At 45.4% G+C, this 16,061-nt stretch overlaps 2 protein-coding genes across 8 annotated transcripts in view; one reads left to right on the top strand and one right to left on the bottom strand.

The window, feature by feature from the left end:
* The window catches only part of PISD (phosphatidylserine decarboxylase), a 44,106-nt gene extending 39,768 nt beyond the window's left edge, over nucleotides 1–4,338 (top strand). For all 7 annotated transcript variants that reach the window (XM_073313096.1, XM_073313095.1, XM_073313097.2 and 4 more), the window contains 2 exons: nucleotides 923–1,083; nucleotides 1,460–4,338. In XM_073313096.1, the coding sequence (XP_073169197.1) occupies nucleotides 923–1,083; nucleotides 1,460–1,684 (386 nt within the window). In that variant the 3' untranslated portion in view covers nucleotides 1,685–4,338. The remainder of the gene's footprint in view (nucleotides 1–922; nucleotides 1,084–1,459) is intronic.
* SFI1 (SFI1 centrin binding protein) overlaps nucleotides 2,839–16,061 on the bottom strand; it is a 50,941-nt gene continuing 37,718 nt past the window's right edge. Inside the window, 7 exon segments of the mRNA XM_073313094.1 lie at nucleotides 2,839–4,781; nucleotides 5,266–5,377; nucleotides 6,440–6,563; nucleotides 9,108–9,261; nucleotides 10,006–10,288; nucleotides 12,543–12,638; nucleotides 13,301–13,563. Coding sequence (XP_073169195.1) covers nucleotides 4,674–4,781; nucleotides 5,266–5,377; nucleotides 6,440–6,563; nucleotides 9,108–9,261; nucleotides 10,006–10,288; nucleotides 12,543–12,638; nucleotides 13,301–13,563 — 1,140 coding nt within the window. The 3' untranslated portion in view covers nucleotides 2,839–4,673.

Genomic DNA, 16,061 nt, shown 5'->3' with positions numbered 1-16,061 from the left:
ACCAGGTTTGCTGTGACGGTATCGGGGATACTGTTCCTGATGGCTTGTAGTCCATCTTTGTGTGGAATGTTGGTGTCGAGGGCTTCTGCATCCATAGTGTCCAGGATGGTGTTTTTCAGGAAGATCACAGATGGATTGTAGTTTCTTCAGGAAGTCACTGGTGTCTCGAAGATAGCTGGGAGTGCTGGTAGCGTAGGGCCTGAGGAGAGAGTCCACATAAGCAGACAATCCTGCTGTTAGGGTGCCAATGCCTGAGACGATGGGGCGTCCAGGATTTCCAGGTTTATGGATCTTGGGTAGGGCCTGAGGAGAGAGTCCACATATTTCTCCTGCTGATAATAGCTCATCTTAATTAATTAGCCTCTTACAGTTTGTATGGCAACTTCCACCTTCTCTGTATGTATATCTATATCTTCTTACTATAAGTTCCATTCTGTGCATCCGATGAAGTGGGCTGTAGCCCATGAAAGCTTATGCTCTGATAAATTTGGTAGTATCTAAGGTGCCACAAGTACTCCTGTTCTTTTTGCAGAGACAGACTAACACGGCTGCTACTCTGAAACCTATGAGCTAAAGAACACTCAAGTGTTATCTGCTCCCCACCTAGCGTATCTACAGTGCAGCTGGAAGTGTGGGCTAGAAAGCATACTCCCAGCTGCAGTGTAGACATACCCTTAGTAACCGTTCTGTTTTTGCTACTGCCCAGCTGAAGGCTTTATTTGCTGTGCACAGTGCAATAGAACCTCTGTGCATCTTCTGATCCTTCATATTCTTGATAATACTTAGTATTTGTCTCACTTCTTAGAAATGAGCTTTAATCTGGCCTTTCTTTGTTGGTCTCTAAATTATTGTGCCTTAAATCTATCAAAATACTGCCGCAAGAACAAAGAATATTTCATCTTGCTCTTCCTGTTTACTACAGGCTCCCTGATGTCTGTGAATCCTGGTGTTGCCCGCTGGATCAAGGAACTCTTCTGCCATAATGAGCGGGTTGTACTTACTGGTGATTGGAAACATGGCTTTTTTTCCCTAACAGCAGTAGGAGCCACAAATGTTGGCTCCATCCGCATCTACTTCGACCGGGTGAGTACAAATTCTGCCTTTGAAGTCTCACTTTGTTAGTGAGTCAGTGGTACTGTATAACTCATGTGAGGAAACAAGGGTGGTTAATTATTTGATTTCCTCATAACTAATATCAAGCTAAAGTTAAAACCCAAAAGTTTTCTACCGAGTATTACTCAATTGGCACAACTGTTCATTAGCTTAATGTAGTCCAGGACCAGGATGTGAAGGGGGTGTCTGCTGTCCAGATCTTTTCTTCTTCCACCTTGTATTTAGCACTGTTGCATGTTACTATTTGAAACTGTAGGCCAGGCATAGGGAGTTGTCAATCCTAGTAAATGGATAGAGCATACTAAAATCCACAAATCACATTCCTTTCTCTCTTGTCTATCTGCAGGATTTGCATACTAACAGCCCCTGTTACTCCAAAGGCTCTTACAATGACTTCAGCTTTATAACCAACAATAACAAAGAGGGCATCCCCATGAGGAAAGGAGAACATTTAGGGGAGTTTAACCTGGGCTCGACCATCGTTCTAATCTTCGAGGCACCCAAGGACTTCAACTTCCACCTCAAACCTGGACAGAAAATCCGCTTTGGAGAGGCCCTGGGGTCCCTTTAGAAACTACAAAAGGATTTTATATACAAAGGAACTCAAACTTCCAAGAAAAATGCTTCACTAATGGAAAATATCACTCAGCAGGACCTGGGTGAGGAAAATATTAGACAACACTGCTGTGTAAAACTGGGATAGGAGTATTTGCCCAATATCACATACCTATGCTGAGAGCAGTAAAATAATCAGATGATCCATTTACATATCAGGTACAGATGCCTTTAAGAATGTTGACCAGGGTGGTTTCTATCCCATCCTATGCCTACAGTCTTTCACACTCTCCCTTTCAATGTGTTGCAAACTAGTTACATTCATACAGAGTCTGTAGGTTCCTATTGGGCCTGCCTGCATTCTGGAGTGACACTGGGGAGGGGTGAAGGCAGAGAGATTAGCTACCTTTAAAGGGACACTGTTAGGTTGACCTAGACCCAAGGTTTCAGTTCTGTCAAATATGGTTTTCAAACTTGCAGTCCCAGATGTCTAATGCAAACATGACATCAAAGTATGGAAGCCAGGAAGTCAAATTGCCTAGTCTTACTTTCATTGTCCAACCAAGGTGAAATGCACAATGTAAATTAATGGCATCAATGCTGAAACCAGTAAACTAGACTCAAATTCTGTTTAATAACATCCTGGTAACAGGTATGGAAACTAATTTTTAAATGCCTTTTAACCTATTATTGTCCCTTTAAAACTGGACTTTGCACTGTATTTTAAACCTGAAAACACTGTGTCTACATTCCATGTGGTTGAACTTGTCATCTTTTTGAAAAAAGTGTATTTTTTTAGCTTGCAGCAGTCAGACTGTTGCATACTCTTCTCCCAATCCATAGTTTTGCCATTCTAGGCCTTAAGGATTTTTTGTTTTATCTGAGTGGTAATTACTCTCCTCAGTCACCCAAAAACTACTGAGCAATTAATCTTCTGACATAAAACAATAACAGGTGGTTAAGGGGTCTGCTCCCTTCTCGTTGCAGTGGGGATGCAGCTAAAGTATGTTTCCCCTTCTGCTGTACATGTGCTGCTGCTTGTGTCATAACCTTCAGGGCCTGTCACGGAGTTCTTTGTGTGGAAATTTCTCCATGTACAAAACAATTTGAAATACATCAGGGCCTATAGTTTAGTGCACGGAGTGAAATGCCATGGGCACTGACTGTGTATTAAAAACCCTTATGGACCTTTGGGGCAATCCAAGGTTGCTCCCCATGTGCACTAACTTGCTTTTCTATCCTTCAGTGGACTTACAAAAAAAAGACAACCCAGCCAAACTTCCATTTTTCTTTTGCACTTGTAGCTGGTAGAAAGAAACTGGAGCTGAGTGCTCTGCTCTGAAGCTTCATCCTGCAGCAACTTTCATCTCTGTAAATTCATGCCAAGAAGGGTTAGAATGGAAATAGGAACATGACACTCAGAATAGGAGTTTAAGCTTCGCATTACCAATAATGGGACTAACAGCAACTGGTGCCAAAAGGGTTGAGAGCAACTCACTTCTACTACACTGTATTGCTTGTTCTTACTGAATAAATTCTATTTTGAGCCAAGGAAGTCTATTGCCTGTAAGTGAATAGGATACCTTGACCTTGAAGGAATGGACTAGCTTCTTATCAAACCTGGCCCTCTCCCAGCTTGAGCCTTGTGTGTGGATGGATATTCATCAGGGGAGCTGGTGTTTTCTTTAAAGATCTGCCTCCAGTTCCAAGGGGATCTTCTGAACAGACTTTTTTAAATTCCTTCTAAATGAGACTCAGCACTGTATATCTTGATCCTGTAAAAGAAAGTCTGCCTCCCCTGGATGTGCTGGAGAAAACAGAATCAAGTGTTTACAGTTGGCCAAGCCCTGTACACTTGTCAGTAGGGAAGAAAGACATGTCTGGTAATATAGCCTGCCAAAGGCTCATAGTATGATCTTGACTATTTGGCCCTGTTTAGGTCAATATAGGAGAGAACTAATCCTTTGGCTCCAAGAGTCAGCATTTCCTCATATTAAATGGGGGCTGCTTCAAATGGCTCTTAGCAGCCCCTCCCTTCCCCCTTTGTTCAGCCCCTTAGCGCTAGGATGTATTATGCATCACAATATTCTTCTTCCAGCTAGGCATTAATTTTTTAAAAACTTGATGCAAAATACATACAGACATCATCAGCCCTAAGGGTTGAAGCTATGACTAATTACCCTTCAAGTACTAAAGGCTCTGTGAACAGAACAAGCCTGTTGCAATGGGTTAGAGGAAGGAAGAATTAATCTCTTCCTCCACTGAGGCCTTTTGTCTTAGTTGTGGCTAAAACAACTTTAAGCTTTAAATTCCTCACTACTCAGCATTCACAGTATCTGAGCACCCAGTTCGCCTAACAGGGGATGAGAGAAGTTGCTACTGTTCACTTTAGTATGAATGTGTCAGACAGATCATTCTGCACCAGGTCAGCTCTTTTTGTGATGGTCTTAGCACTGTGGAAACTTGGCTGGCTAGCAGGAATGTCTTACCCACTGATCAGAGGAAGTAGAAGCAGGGTTTCTGGAGAATACTGGTGATGCTGTAACTTTCTCCAGCAGGGAGAATCCATTTAATTTTTCAACTAGCACAGTGTTTTTGTATGTCACACTGTATGACTTACGAACATTAACTCTTAATTTCAAACATTTTAAAATAAAAGTCTTATCAGCATTGTTTTGCTTCTTAATAAGCAGGGGAGTTTAAATAGATACTACAGTGATGGTCTCTATGAATACTTAGCTAAGGACTGTAATGAGTGCAGCTTTGAGCTGCACAGCAGTGTCTCCTGCTTCTTATCACAACTATGGTAAATAAATGAGGCAATGTCTCCCATATGCATGCAGCAAAAGGAAATATACGTTTAAATGGTAGTGAGGTTTGGCTTACTTCCCTTCAGAAGGTTAGAGATCATGTACCTTAGGCCTATGTCCTCTGACATCAAAGATCAAACGAACAGCCAGCCCATTCTACCACTGAGCATGAACTGTTTAGGGGCTTTAGATTTGTTACATATCCAAAGCAATGCGAATGTCCTTCACACGAGTGATGTACCTCTGCAGGCAATGTCTCCCTTCTAGCAGCACTTTGGTGAGAGAGTTGATCTGCACCTCCAACTAGAAGAGAAAATGAAGGGAAGAGGAAAGGGCTAAATTGTTAGTGAAGTCAGGAACAATTCATTCCAGCAAGTTGGGTCTGTAACAGTTCTGACTGCTGTTTGGTTGAACAGCTTTCACACTACCCCCTTGAATAAGAAAGTATCAAGTTACAGGACTGGGTTTCTCCTTTGGCAGCTGTGTTGTGGTTGTGAGGAAAATGTGAATAGTTTAATCTACTTTGTTCATTATCCCCTTTGGCAGCCACTTCTACTCTTTGTTCCAAGGGGCCAGTAAGAAACAAGTTTTCCCCTCTTCTACCTACCCTGCTGTTACTAATCTCCCACAACTGCCCCATTTTGCCTTCAGCCTTTGTTTCACAATCATACAAATTAGACTAAATCTGTTCAGGGCAGGTTCCATTTCTCTTTGCAGTACCATGTGTTATAATTTTTACTCAGTAACTTTGTGGGACTGGCCTTCACACCACTATTTGTCCACATACCTGATCCAGCTCTTCTTGAACTTGCTGCATAACATCTTGCTCCGCTGCCCCGGTGCCCACAGTACTCATTTCTAGCCACTTGTTCAGAATGCGCGCCTGCCGCCGGCATGACCTGAGGGAACAGGATCATAGCAAGCTAGGGTGAGACACGGAAGGTGCATTGTACATTTAACTCATTTGCATCAATAGTTGCAGATGCCAAGGACAGTCACTACCAGCACTAGTTGCAAACATTGTTGGAAAGGAGTTCAGTGTCACTGCTCTTTCTAGACCATTTTATAAAAGATTGCATTTACAGTAAATGCCTTTTGGCAGTAAACGTGCAATGCCTGGCAGGAGGTATAGGTACTTAGCGATGAAACCCAAGCTGCAGCATATTAGGTGGAAGCTGGGTGGTAAGAGCCAGTTTAAAATAAGTTTCAAAAATATTCTAAACATTATGCACCATCAGACCCACTGTAGGAAAAACTAGCTTCACCACTGCCATATAAAGGACCCATTTTCCAGTCTTTGGGCTCTGTATGTTAGCAGGAAAACAGTGAGAATGCGTCCCCGGAGAACACAAGAAAGGTTGGGTGTTCCTCTCCTACTTTTGGTCCACTGCTGCTTCTTTCCCTAGCAGTGGGTTCCCCCTTAAAGTCCTGTTCCACTCTGAGATGTGACTACAATCCCACTTAAGGTTATATGTTTATGTCTAATTTACTCACATCAACATTTTTCTAACTGCCTATTCTACAAAACCAGGCTGGGATCTGAGAGCCAAGCCGGGGTCTTTCCTCCTCATAAATTCAGACTCATAGTAGAGTCTGAAGACTACATTCTGAGTCGGTTATACCAATTCAACCGCACGGATTTCAGATTATGCCCTCAGTGACACTGGTATGGCCACACTTCCTTCATTGGTTGCCATAGGTAACAGTAAACCATTGCCAAGGATGCACAAAAAGGTAACTCCTTCCAAGCTGTATTGGCAGTGCAGGTCTAATAAGAGTAAACAAAAAACCCACAACTCTTACACACTCAAGTCAGCAGATGTGACTGAACAGGCCCAGGAGACAGACCTGCTGAGTAAGGAGGTGTCACTTTTCAGAGCAGAACTGTACTTCCATACAGAAATGCAACATTGGATTAAGAACACTCAGTAAGGCTGGCTAAAGGGGACTTCGCTACGTACTTGAGCTCCTGCTTGCTATCGTGGTAATGCTGCATTTGCTGTCGGATGTGTTGGAGCTCTGCTTCCAGCTGTTTCTGCAGCTCTGTTCCCTCCGTGGAATAGCCTTGTCTGCTCTTACTTTCAACTGAAACCAAACACAAAGCACACACATTATGATGCTGTTGAGGTTCTGACTATTTCCTGCTTCTTCCTCTCTGGGAAGCAGACAGGCTTGTAGGCAAAAACTTACCACTGTGCCGGGCCTGTGGGTCGACATTGCTATCATGTGATATGCTGCCTCTGTTGTAATAACTGGGTCCTGAAAGACCTACCTCACTTGTGAGCTTAACTGTGGAAAAGTGGCTAAAAGTTTATAAAATGATCCAATCACCTCTAACAATAAGTGTTGATGGGGAAAAGATAATGAAAGTCTAACTCAGCATGTTACATAAAATTGCTTATAAGACTAAGCAAAAGTTAAGACAGACTGAATTAGTCCAAACAAAAAGGCCTGCTATAAATCAGGGACTGTGCTGATATATCTGGTAAACAAAAAAGTGTGGGTCTGGAACTCAAACAGACAAACTGTCGTGTCAGAAATTAGGCCTAATTGGTGAGCAGAACAATGAGAAGATGGGCTAGTTTGTCCATTACTTGACTTTTGAGGGGTTTTTTTGTTTTTGTTTTTTTAAGACTTTGGGAGAGGATAGAGATGGGTGAACTAAAGGGAGCAAGCTTCATATCATGGCTTCCACTCACATCATCTCCTGGGACCTCAGGGTCCTTCGGGACACCACTGGCCCTTCACCATCCCGATTTTGAGATGAACAAAGATGACATCACCACCTCCACTAGCTTTGGCTAAATCCCAAATACCATCTGAGGTGTAAAACTTTGGTTCCTGCTTTCACCTATTCTCTTATGTATCATTTTCCTCCTGCACCTTATTTCTTCTGTTTCCTTTTGCCTCTGTCTACTAAGAGTCTTGCTTAGCCTGCCAAGACTGCCACTTTTGCAACAGTACAATGAGCCTATGACCAGAGAGGCAGCTAAAAGCAAAGCGTGATGCTGGTACAATTTTGCCAGGCCTCGGAGTGGTTTGCCACGTACTGGGCCTGTGTTTCTCCAGTAGCAGGGCTGAAAGTAAAATCAGCACTAGAGACAGAAGCTGCATTTTCTCTCTACTGTTTTTTTCTCTGCCTTTTTGTGTCTGTCTGTCTTGTTTGCAAGGAAACAGGATCAGACTTTAAAACTAACTGTAGCTCAAACCCTTCTCGACTAATTTTCTGGGGGTGGGCAGAGTCCTTATACAGCCAAAGGGAAAGAGAACAAAGGATATTGTTAAAACAAAAGGCTTAATGTATTACATACATTTCAAATGCTTTAACTGTTTTGACTTTTTCTGTATCTTTAATAAAAGAGATTTTGAATGGTGTATTTGGCCTAGTACTAGGCAGCCTGAGGTCTCTGTATTCAAAATGCTGAGCCTAGTTTGACTGTTTAGTGTTGCACAGTGACAGGGTCAAGTAAACACCTTTGATTCTCTCTTTGATTCTATTTAGTCTATCAAAATTGACACACCACCACCTCTAGCCTCTCTTTCCAGGCTAACAGCAGAGTGGTTCTTCACCTGCGACTGGAACATGACCCACAAGAGGAGAATGGGCCAAGACTTCCAACATGCAGTATCCTACAGAGCCTGTACGCGTTACTGTTGATTTGACTCACTCCAAATTCAGCTTGCGTATGCATGAGGAGTTGCGAGGTCCTTCAATGTATGGCTTAGCAGCACTAAGGATCTGTGGTTTTGGACCTGTTATCCAGGCTTTGGCCCAGGAAGAACAAGCAGCAGATACACACTGTACAATTTACATTATTCCTGTTAGGAGGAAGCACCTTATCCCCATCCTATGGAACATTTAGAATCTGCACTTCATGCTTCTAATTAAAGGTAGACCCTGGCTGTAGTGCAGACAACCGCTTTGAACTGCAGGCTGTGGTGTTCAGATCCTACCTGCTCACTGGGGTTCACGTAACATCTGGCATTCAGTCAAAGCACTGCTGGGATGAGTGCTATGATGTGTCACTTGCTCCCTTGACTATCCCTCTCCCTCCATTGGGTTCTCTCCTTAAAACCCAAAGCTGGGGCTTTACCTGCACACTTGACCTCTATTCCCTAGCCTTACCCTTTTTGGAGCCCTCTGAGAGTTCTTAATGCCTTTGAGGGTGAGCAGTGCCCCAAAAACCGTGCTTTGTATCAGTGAAATTGTTTCTTGTGTTATGGGACATCTTCTATAGCAAGTTCTACATTCTGTGAGACAGGGAGGAGTATGTATTTGGGTTATGCTATATGAACTCCCCAGCATTAAAATAGGCTCTGCTTTTGGTCTCTCTGGCCAGGCTGGGTCCTAGAGGCTCCCACCCTTCACTTCTGGAGAACTGGTCTCCCAATTAATCCTCTGAACACCCTGGAGCATAGAAAATCGTATCACTTGTATCTTCCCTTTCAAAAAAACAAATGGCTGATTTCTTCCTCCAACACCCAGTCAGCTCCCACACACTGGCTCAATGAGCAGGTAGCTTTGCCTCTTCCCCAATCCAATCTTGCACATATTGGGGGAGGCTTTCAGTGCTGCCAGGTCAGGGATGGCCAGGGGATGGCTGCTGTAATTTAGACATGAGAACATACCTGCAGTTTTTGGCCTGCTCTCTTTTCCTGTGACATCTTCGCGCAGCAGCAGATGTGCCTGTGAGTTTGGCTGCTCCCTCTCCTTCCCCACAGTGGCCTGTTGAGGGTCTTGGAGAAAAGCTTCCAGGTGACCCTTCCAGGGCTGACCTTCACTCTACAAAGTCAGGAGCACAATAAGGTGATATAAATACAGCTATCTCACCTCTCAAATAGGATTTGGGTGAACAGGGCCACAAAGGGTTTTAAAACTGGACTCTCTGTCTGTGGCCTAACATACTAAGCCCTCCTTCCACTGAGGGGGACCCCTGCATTCACTTGGTGTCCACAGGTGCCTTTTCCCATCCTTTCAGGAAGGGTAAACAACTCTTCCCCTCTGCAATAGAGCAGAGGAATCTAAATGCTGTTCAAATGTTTGCAGAGTCCCATTCCTCCCTCCCCCTCCCCCTCCCTTTGTTTGCTAAAGAAACCTGCAGACATAAGAGCTGCTGCTGAATTTGGTCAGTCTCAACTAGATTTCATCTGGCTGTAGCTACTCTGAACCCTTTGATAGAGCAGCACTCTCAGATGTCAGCAGCTAGTAATGACATCTTGCTGAGAAGGGGACAGGACCAGGAAAGACATGAATTCTAGTGCAATACCACACACATGAATTAGCCAAAAAGCAAATTGTTGCTTCAGATTGTCACTGTAGTGACCGTGGCAAGTGGAGGAGAAAGGATTGATGTGCATTTGGAGCCTAGCTAACTTGATCTATTAAAAAGGCAGGACCAGGTGCTAGGGGAGGCACAGGCCAGCTCGGGCAAGAAGGGGTGGGACCCCTAGAAGAAAGTCGGACAGTAAAGCTGTATCAGCCAACTCCAGTTGTCCGGTATTATAGTTACTTCTGCATGAAACTCACCTTTTCTGATTCACATTTCAAACGTGACATGAAGGACGAGGGAGGCAACAGCACTGGTTTTGGACTTGTCTGAACAGGATGGCATGTGCCATGCGTCCAAGATGGTACACAGGTTGGAGGGGTAGGCACAGTAAGGGGGCATGAGGAGTAACTAGTGCTATCCATCTGGAACAGCTGATTACAGCTGCTTTGCTCTGTTTGAGTTGAGGCAAGTAAGGCCCGAGCCTGAGCAGAATATTTGTTCATGGATGTTTGCGGCAAAGGCACCTCTCGTCCCTCCAGTCTAGAAAGGGAAGGAAAGAGAGAAGGGTTTGTTACTTTCCAGCCAGCCCCATATTCTCCTTTATATTCAATTCAATATAGCCAGAAGGGGAACACGTAGTTATAACCATTCACCCTAGTGAAGGTTAATCCATTGTAGTCAGACAGCCCGGTAAGCCACTGAAAAACACTGTATACGTTGCTAAGAAACTGAGCTGCTCCTGCTATAAAAAGCACTGTTGCTAAGGGGCAATAGCAACCTGGTTAGGACCCCATGTCGAGTTGTTTAACAGGCAGCAAGCCTGGAAGAACCAACACAATCATGAAAGATCAAAAAAGCATCAGATAGAGATGGTGCCTGGCAGCGTTCCCTCTAATATTTTACATCCATGGGCGGAATGAATTTTGTTATGTGCACCAATATGAAGGTGATGTGACCTAACAAAATTCATTGGCAGGGGGCGGCCATCAGGTCTCAGGCAGAGCGTGGAGATGTGTGAGTGTGTGTGGGGGTGAGGGCTCTGGCTGGGGCCAGGATGAGGGATTTGGGGTACAGGAGGGGGCTCAGGCAGAGGCTGGGGTAGAGAAAGATGCAGACTCTGGGGTGAGGTCGGGGATGAGGTGTTTGGGGTGCAGGCTGTCCCAGGGCTGCAGTGGAGAGAGAGGACTCCCCCCAGCCCTCTCTCGCCACAGCAGCTCAGGGCTGGGGGAGAGGCGCCTTGCCCTGGCTGTGGCAGCTGCGGTGGGGCTGGGCCGGGCCGAGGGAGCAGCGCCTCTCCCCTGACCGCGGCAAGTCCAGGGCTGGTCCGTGCTGGGTCCGGCAGGGAGGGGTGCCTCTCACCACCACGGCAGGTCCATGCTGGGGGAGAGGCATCTCTCCCCATCACAGCCCTGAGCCCCTGTGTGGGGCTTAATACTGGCAGCTGCACAGCCGCACAGCTTAGAGGGATCTTAGGTGCGCGGTATCTCCCCTCCTGGAGCATTTTAACCTGAACCTGTTGACAGCAGGTTTAAAAAAAAAAAAAAAAGTAGTATTCAGGGAGTATATTTTTACATCATTTTGGTCCTTGCAGTGGGGATCTGATCCAGGTTTAGACAGCACAGAGAATGGAGAGAGAGAGAGAGAGAGAGAGACTTCTCTGAACTGCAGTATCTTCCCTCTCCCTTAAGCTGTACCACTAGTTATAAAAGTGGGGTTTCTAAAGAGAGCATGGAAAAGAACCTACTCAGTACTTTCAATAAGGTTTTCCTGTTGAAAAATCTATGCTTCTACAGCAGGTGCAGCTTCAACCCATTCATTTCTGAGTGAAGTGATACCATAGTCAGAACTTTTAGAGTAGCAGCCGTGTTAGTCTGCTCAAACAAATTTGTTAGTCTCTAAGGTGGCACAAATCCTCCTTTTTTATTGCATAGTTAGAACTAGCACCGATAGCATCACAGTTGGCTCCTTGAGCATCCTCAGCACTGTAAATCACAGTCCGAAGAGTGACTACAAAAATGGTAACTCCTTGCTCAGCAGCTCTGCACCCTGTGGGGACTCAGGGTCAGCTCTGGATTGTTTATTGACTAACAAAACTTACTCCTCTTAGCCCTGCAGAGCAAATTCAGCCAAGACAGAGGGAGCAGGATTCTATTGTAGCTCACACATCATTAACGAAATTGTTAAGTTCCAACGGCAAGGCCAAAATTCAGTTCCATTTAGATTGTCTGGTGTCTTGGAGCAAACGAGGGCAGGGTTTAGGATCCATGAGCCAGAAAGTATCCAGTGTGACACAAATTCCAGGTTAAGGTGCAGGGCAGGCAGCTAGAAAAAACACCTTTTGCTTGTAAGCTGAGCCCACAAATTCTGGAAATCATTGAGGCTCCGAACACATACAGCTCCAAAGCCTTTTTGCACAGACTCTTTGCAGAGTAGAACTTGTGCCTCTTTTGGGAACACACTGTGTTTTAGATGAACTACATAAGTTCAGTCTTTCCCTCAAATTTATGTACTGGTGAAACTAAGCTCTTAGCACATGGTAGGTTACTGGCTCTGACTGCTCTGTTATTCTTTTCCATTGTATACGCAGTTTGAAGCTCTTCATGTCACTGTGCTTCCCTTCATATTGCACAGAAGAGATGTCTATGCAAAGCAAGATCTTGGCACAGCTTAATAAATTTCACAGCTCACAAGGTGGTACATTCAGTTAGAGTGGCAGGAGCACAGCAAGAGGTCATTGCAATCACCACTCCGATTAGATTCTCCTCTCCTACTTTTAAAGATCTAGTGTTCTTACTCATTGAAAGGTATCCCCAACAAGCCCTCTCTCTCCAGAGACTGCAGCAGGAAGTCAGGTCTACGGGGCTGTAATCTTGCCTGGCGGACCATGTTTCTGGGAAAACAACAACAAAAAAGTCAATTGCTAAGATCCCGGGGACTCCTGCCCGTGACTGAGGCAGCTTTACAAAATCCCCCCTCCCCAGTCATCCCCCTGCCCACCGAAAATGCACTCTCAGCATGAGATCACCAGCAAGGTTGGCAAGAGATTTATAGGAAGCAGCTTTCAGAAAGCACACAGTTCCCCTTTCCCATAAAGTCGGGGAGAGGACTGACCAATTTCAGCACAACTAAGACCTAGCACTGTGTGGCTTAGTGGCAGCTCTGGGACCTCACTGTGGTCAGATGAGTTTCATGGTGGTAATATTTCTGTCCTTGCACCACTTTGCAGGCATTCCTGTGTGAGCACCCGCTCAGAGACCACCAGGACCCCAATAATCCATTGCCATACAGTGAGGACGTTTCATTGGGAAGGCATTAAGATGGGCTGGGCTAATAATGGGCTGCCAAGGAAGAGTCACAAGTCCTTCCATTATTCATGGGCAGCTGTATACATTATGCAGCAGTTCTATTATAACTCAGCATTAACAGACATACGCTGCAGCATCAGGAGGGAAGGGGAAGTTGTGTGGAAATTCACAGCAGCCACTGTGGGATTTAAGAAATGAACTGAGCAATGCAATGCAAGAGTAATGCACGATGTGCTGAAACACTCACAGCTCACTGAGAACTGAATCGCCAGCAGCCAGGAGGAATGGCAAATCATCGCTCTTCATGGGCTGCGGCACAGAGCACAGAGTCACTGCTTTTGCTGCGTCTCCTCCTGCCCCAGGGTTGGCATCAGGCATGGGCATCTTAAACGTCACCCTCTTCTTCAGAGAAGGCAAAGAGCAGTGAGACTTGTCTAGGTTCCTGCCAAGAGCCTTTCGTTTCCACAACATGGCACAACGATACACGGTCTGGTGAAGGCTGTAGGCTGCCTGCCAAGCAGAAAGAACAGCAGGTCGTTTGATGGCTGAGAGTGGGGGGAAGCAACAGCATGCCACCCAGGAAGGAGGGTTTTCCAAGAAAGGGATGGGCTTGGAAAGTAGCTATGGATAACAGGATGGTGTCTGGCTGCTGGGTCTTGCCCACAAGCTCTGAGTCTAACTGATCGCCATATTTAAGGTCAGGAAGGAATCTTCCCTCAGGCCAGATTGGCAGAGACTCTGAAGGGTTTTCATCTTCCTTTGTAGCATGGGACACAGGTCACTTGCAAGTTTAAACTAGTGCCCATGGTGGATTCTCTGTAACTTTAAGTCTTTAAATTACGATTTGAGGACTTATGTAACTCAGCCAGAGGTTATAGGTATATTATCAGAGCAGGTGGGTGAAGGTCTGTGGCCTGCAATGTGCAAGAGGTCAGACTAGACCAGGGATGGCCAAGCTTACTGACCCTCTGTGCCACATACGACAATCTTCAGAAGTTCGAGAGCTGACGCGCATCTGCTGGGGCTCAGAGCTTCTGCCCAGTGGGAGGCACCTGCCAGGGCTCGGGGCTTCTGCCCCACTCCTGCTGAAGCCCCAAGCCCAGGCAGGTGTGCCCTGCAGGGCTGCAGCCCCTAAACTCCTCTTCCCACTGGGCAGAAGCCTCTACCCCACCACCCCGCTGCAAGGCAGAGATCCTGAGCTTCCCCCCAAAGTCTGGTAAGTGGAGAATGAGGGGGGGGGTCTCCATGAGCCACACTTTAACTGTAAAAGAGCCACTTGTGGCTCACGAGCCAAGGTTTGACCACCCCTGGACTAGATGATCATGAGGAGACTTTCTGGCATTAGAGTCTATCAGTTCTTGGTGCTGGAATCATGATCCTGGTCCTGGTCCTGTTGTGCTCCAGTATAGACAATTATCAGCCATCTCAGTGGCACCAAAACCAGTGAAACAGACCACACATTAGCACAGAGGAGTATGACCCCCTCTATCTTGAAAACTAGGAGCAGGCAGGGAAGCCTGGCCAGGGACAGGAGCAGGGGACCTTCCCTTACACTAGGCTTCATTCCCAAAGTAGCTGCAGGTACTATGGTCCCTGCAGCCACAAATATTTTACGTTGGTACCAACTTTTTCCTATCCTTTCCATGGATTTTTGTTTTTAAAACCATTTTCTAACACAATGGGGCTTTCAGCTTCCTAGAGCTATTCTGCTCCCAACCAACACAGACCCAGGACTCAGTGGCATTTCCAGACTCCCTTTGTGCAGTTGTAGCATAACCATCACGTTGGAAGGAGTCTAGTGAAGAACAGACTAGAACTAGGTTTGATGCAGCATCTTCCCAGGTATCCAAAATGCTTTATACTAATGCAGCCTCCCACAACACAATGATCCTGGCAGGCAGGCAGAGCTCTCACCTCGCTGTGCCCTGTGAGTAACTACTGGGCAGGTGTTGGTCATTTTCAAAGTGGCCTCTAAGAAAGGTTCCCAGGTGAACATAAGAACGGCCATACGGGGTCAGATCAAAGGTCCATCTAGCCTAGTATCCTGTCTTCCGACAGTGGCTAGTGCCAGGTGCCCCAGAGGGAATGAACAGAACAGGTAAACATCAAGTGATCCATTCCCTGTCGCCCATTCCCAGCTTTTGGCAAACAGAGGCTAGGGACACCAACCCTGCCCATCCTGACTAAAAGCCATTGATGGACCTATCCTCCATTAACTTATCTAGTTCTTTGGCCTTCACATTCTCTGGCAAGGAGTTCCACAAGTTGACTGTGCATTTGTGAAAAAATACTTCCTTTTGTTTGTTTTAAACCTGCTGCCTATTAATTTCATTTGGTGACCCTTAGTCCTTGTGTTATGAGGAGGAGTGAATAACACTTCCTTATTTACTTTCTCCACACCAGCCATGATTTTATGAACCTCTATCATATCCCTCCTTAGTCATCTCTTTTCCAAGCTGAAAAGTCCCAGTGCTATTAATCTCTCCTCATACAGAAGCCGTTCCATACCCCTAATAATTTTTGTTGCCCTTTCCTGAATTCTTTTCCAATTCCAATATATCTTTTTTGAGATGGGGCGACCACATCTGCATGCAGTATTCAAGATGTGGACGTACTATGGATTTAAATAGAGGCGATATGATATTTTAGGTCTTATTATCTATCCCTTTCTTAATGATGCCCAACATTCCGTTCGCATTTTTGACTGCTGCTGCAGACTGAGCGGATGTTTTCAGAGAACTACCTACAATGACTCCAAGATCTCTTTCTTGAGGGGTAACAGCTTATTTAGACCCCATCATTTTATATGTATAGTTGGGATTATGTTTTCCAGTGTGTACTACTTTGCATTTATCAGCACTGAATTTCATCTGCCATGTTGTTGCCCCCAGTCACCCAGTTTTGTAGCCCTTCGCAGTCTGCCTGGATCTTATCTCGAGTAGTTTTGTATCATCTGCAAATTTTGCCACCTCACAAAAGTGATCCCTTTTTCCAGATCATTTATGAAT

Source organism: Lepidochelys kempii, chromosome 15, assembly GCF_965140285.1.
Source record: "Lepidochelys kempii isolate rLepKem1 chromosome 15, rLepKem1.hap1, whole genome shotgun sequence".
NCBI lineage: Eukaryota > Metazoa > Chordata > Testudines > Cheloniidae > Lepidochelys > Lepidochelys kempii.
Note: the sequence above shows the minus strand (reverse complement) of the source record. Positions and strands in the feature narration are given on the sequence as shown.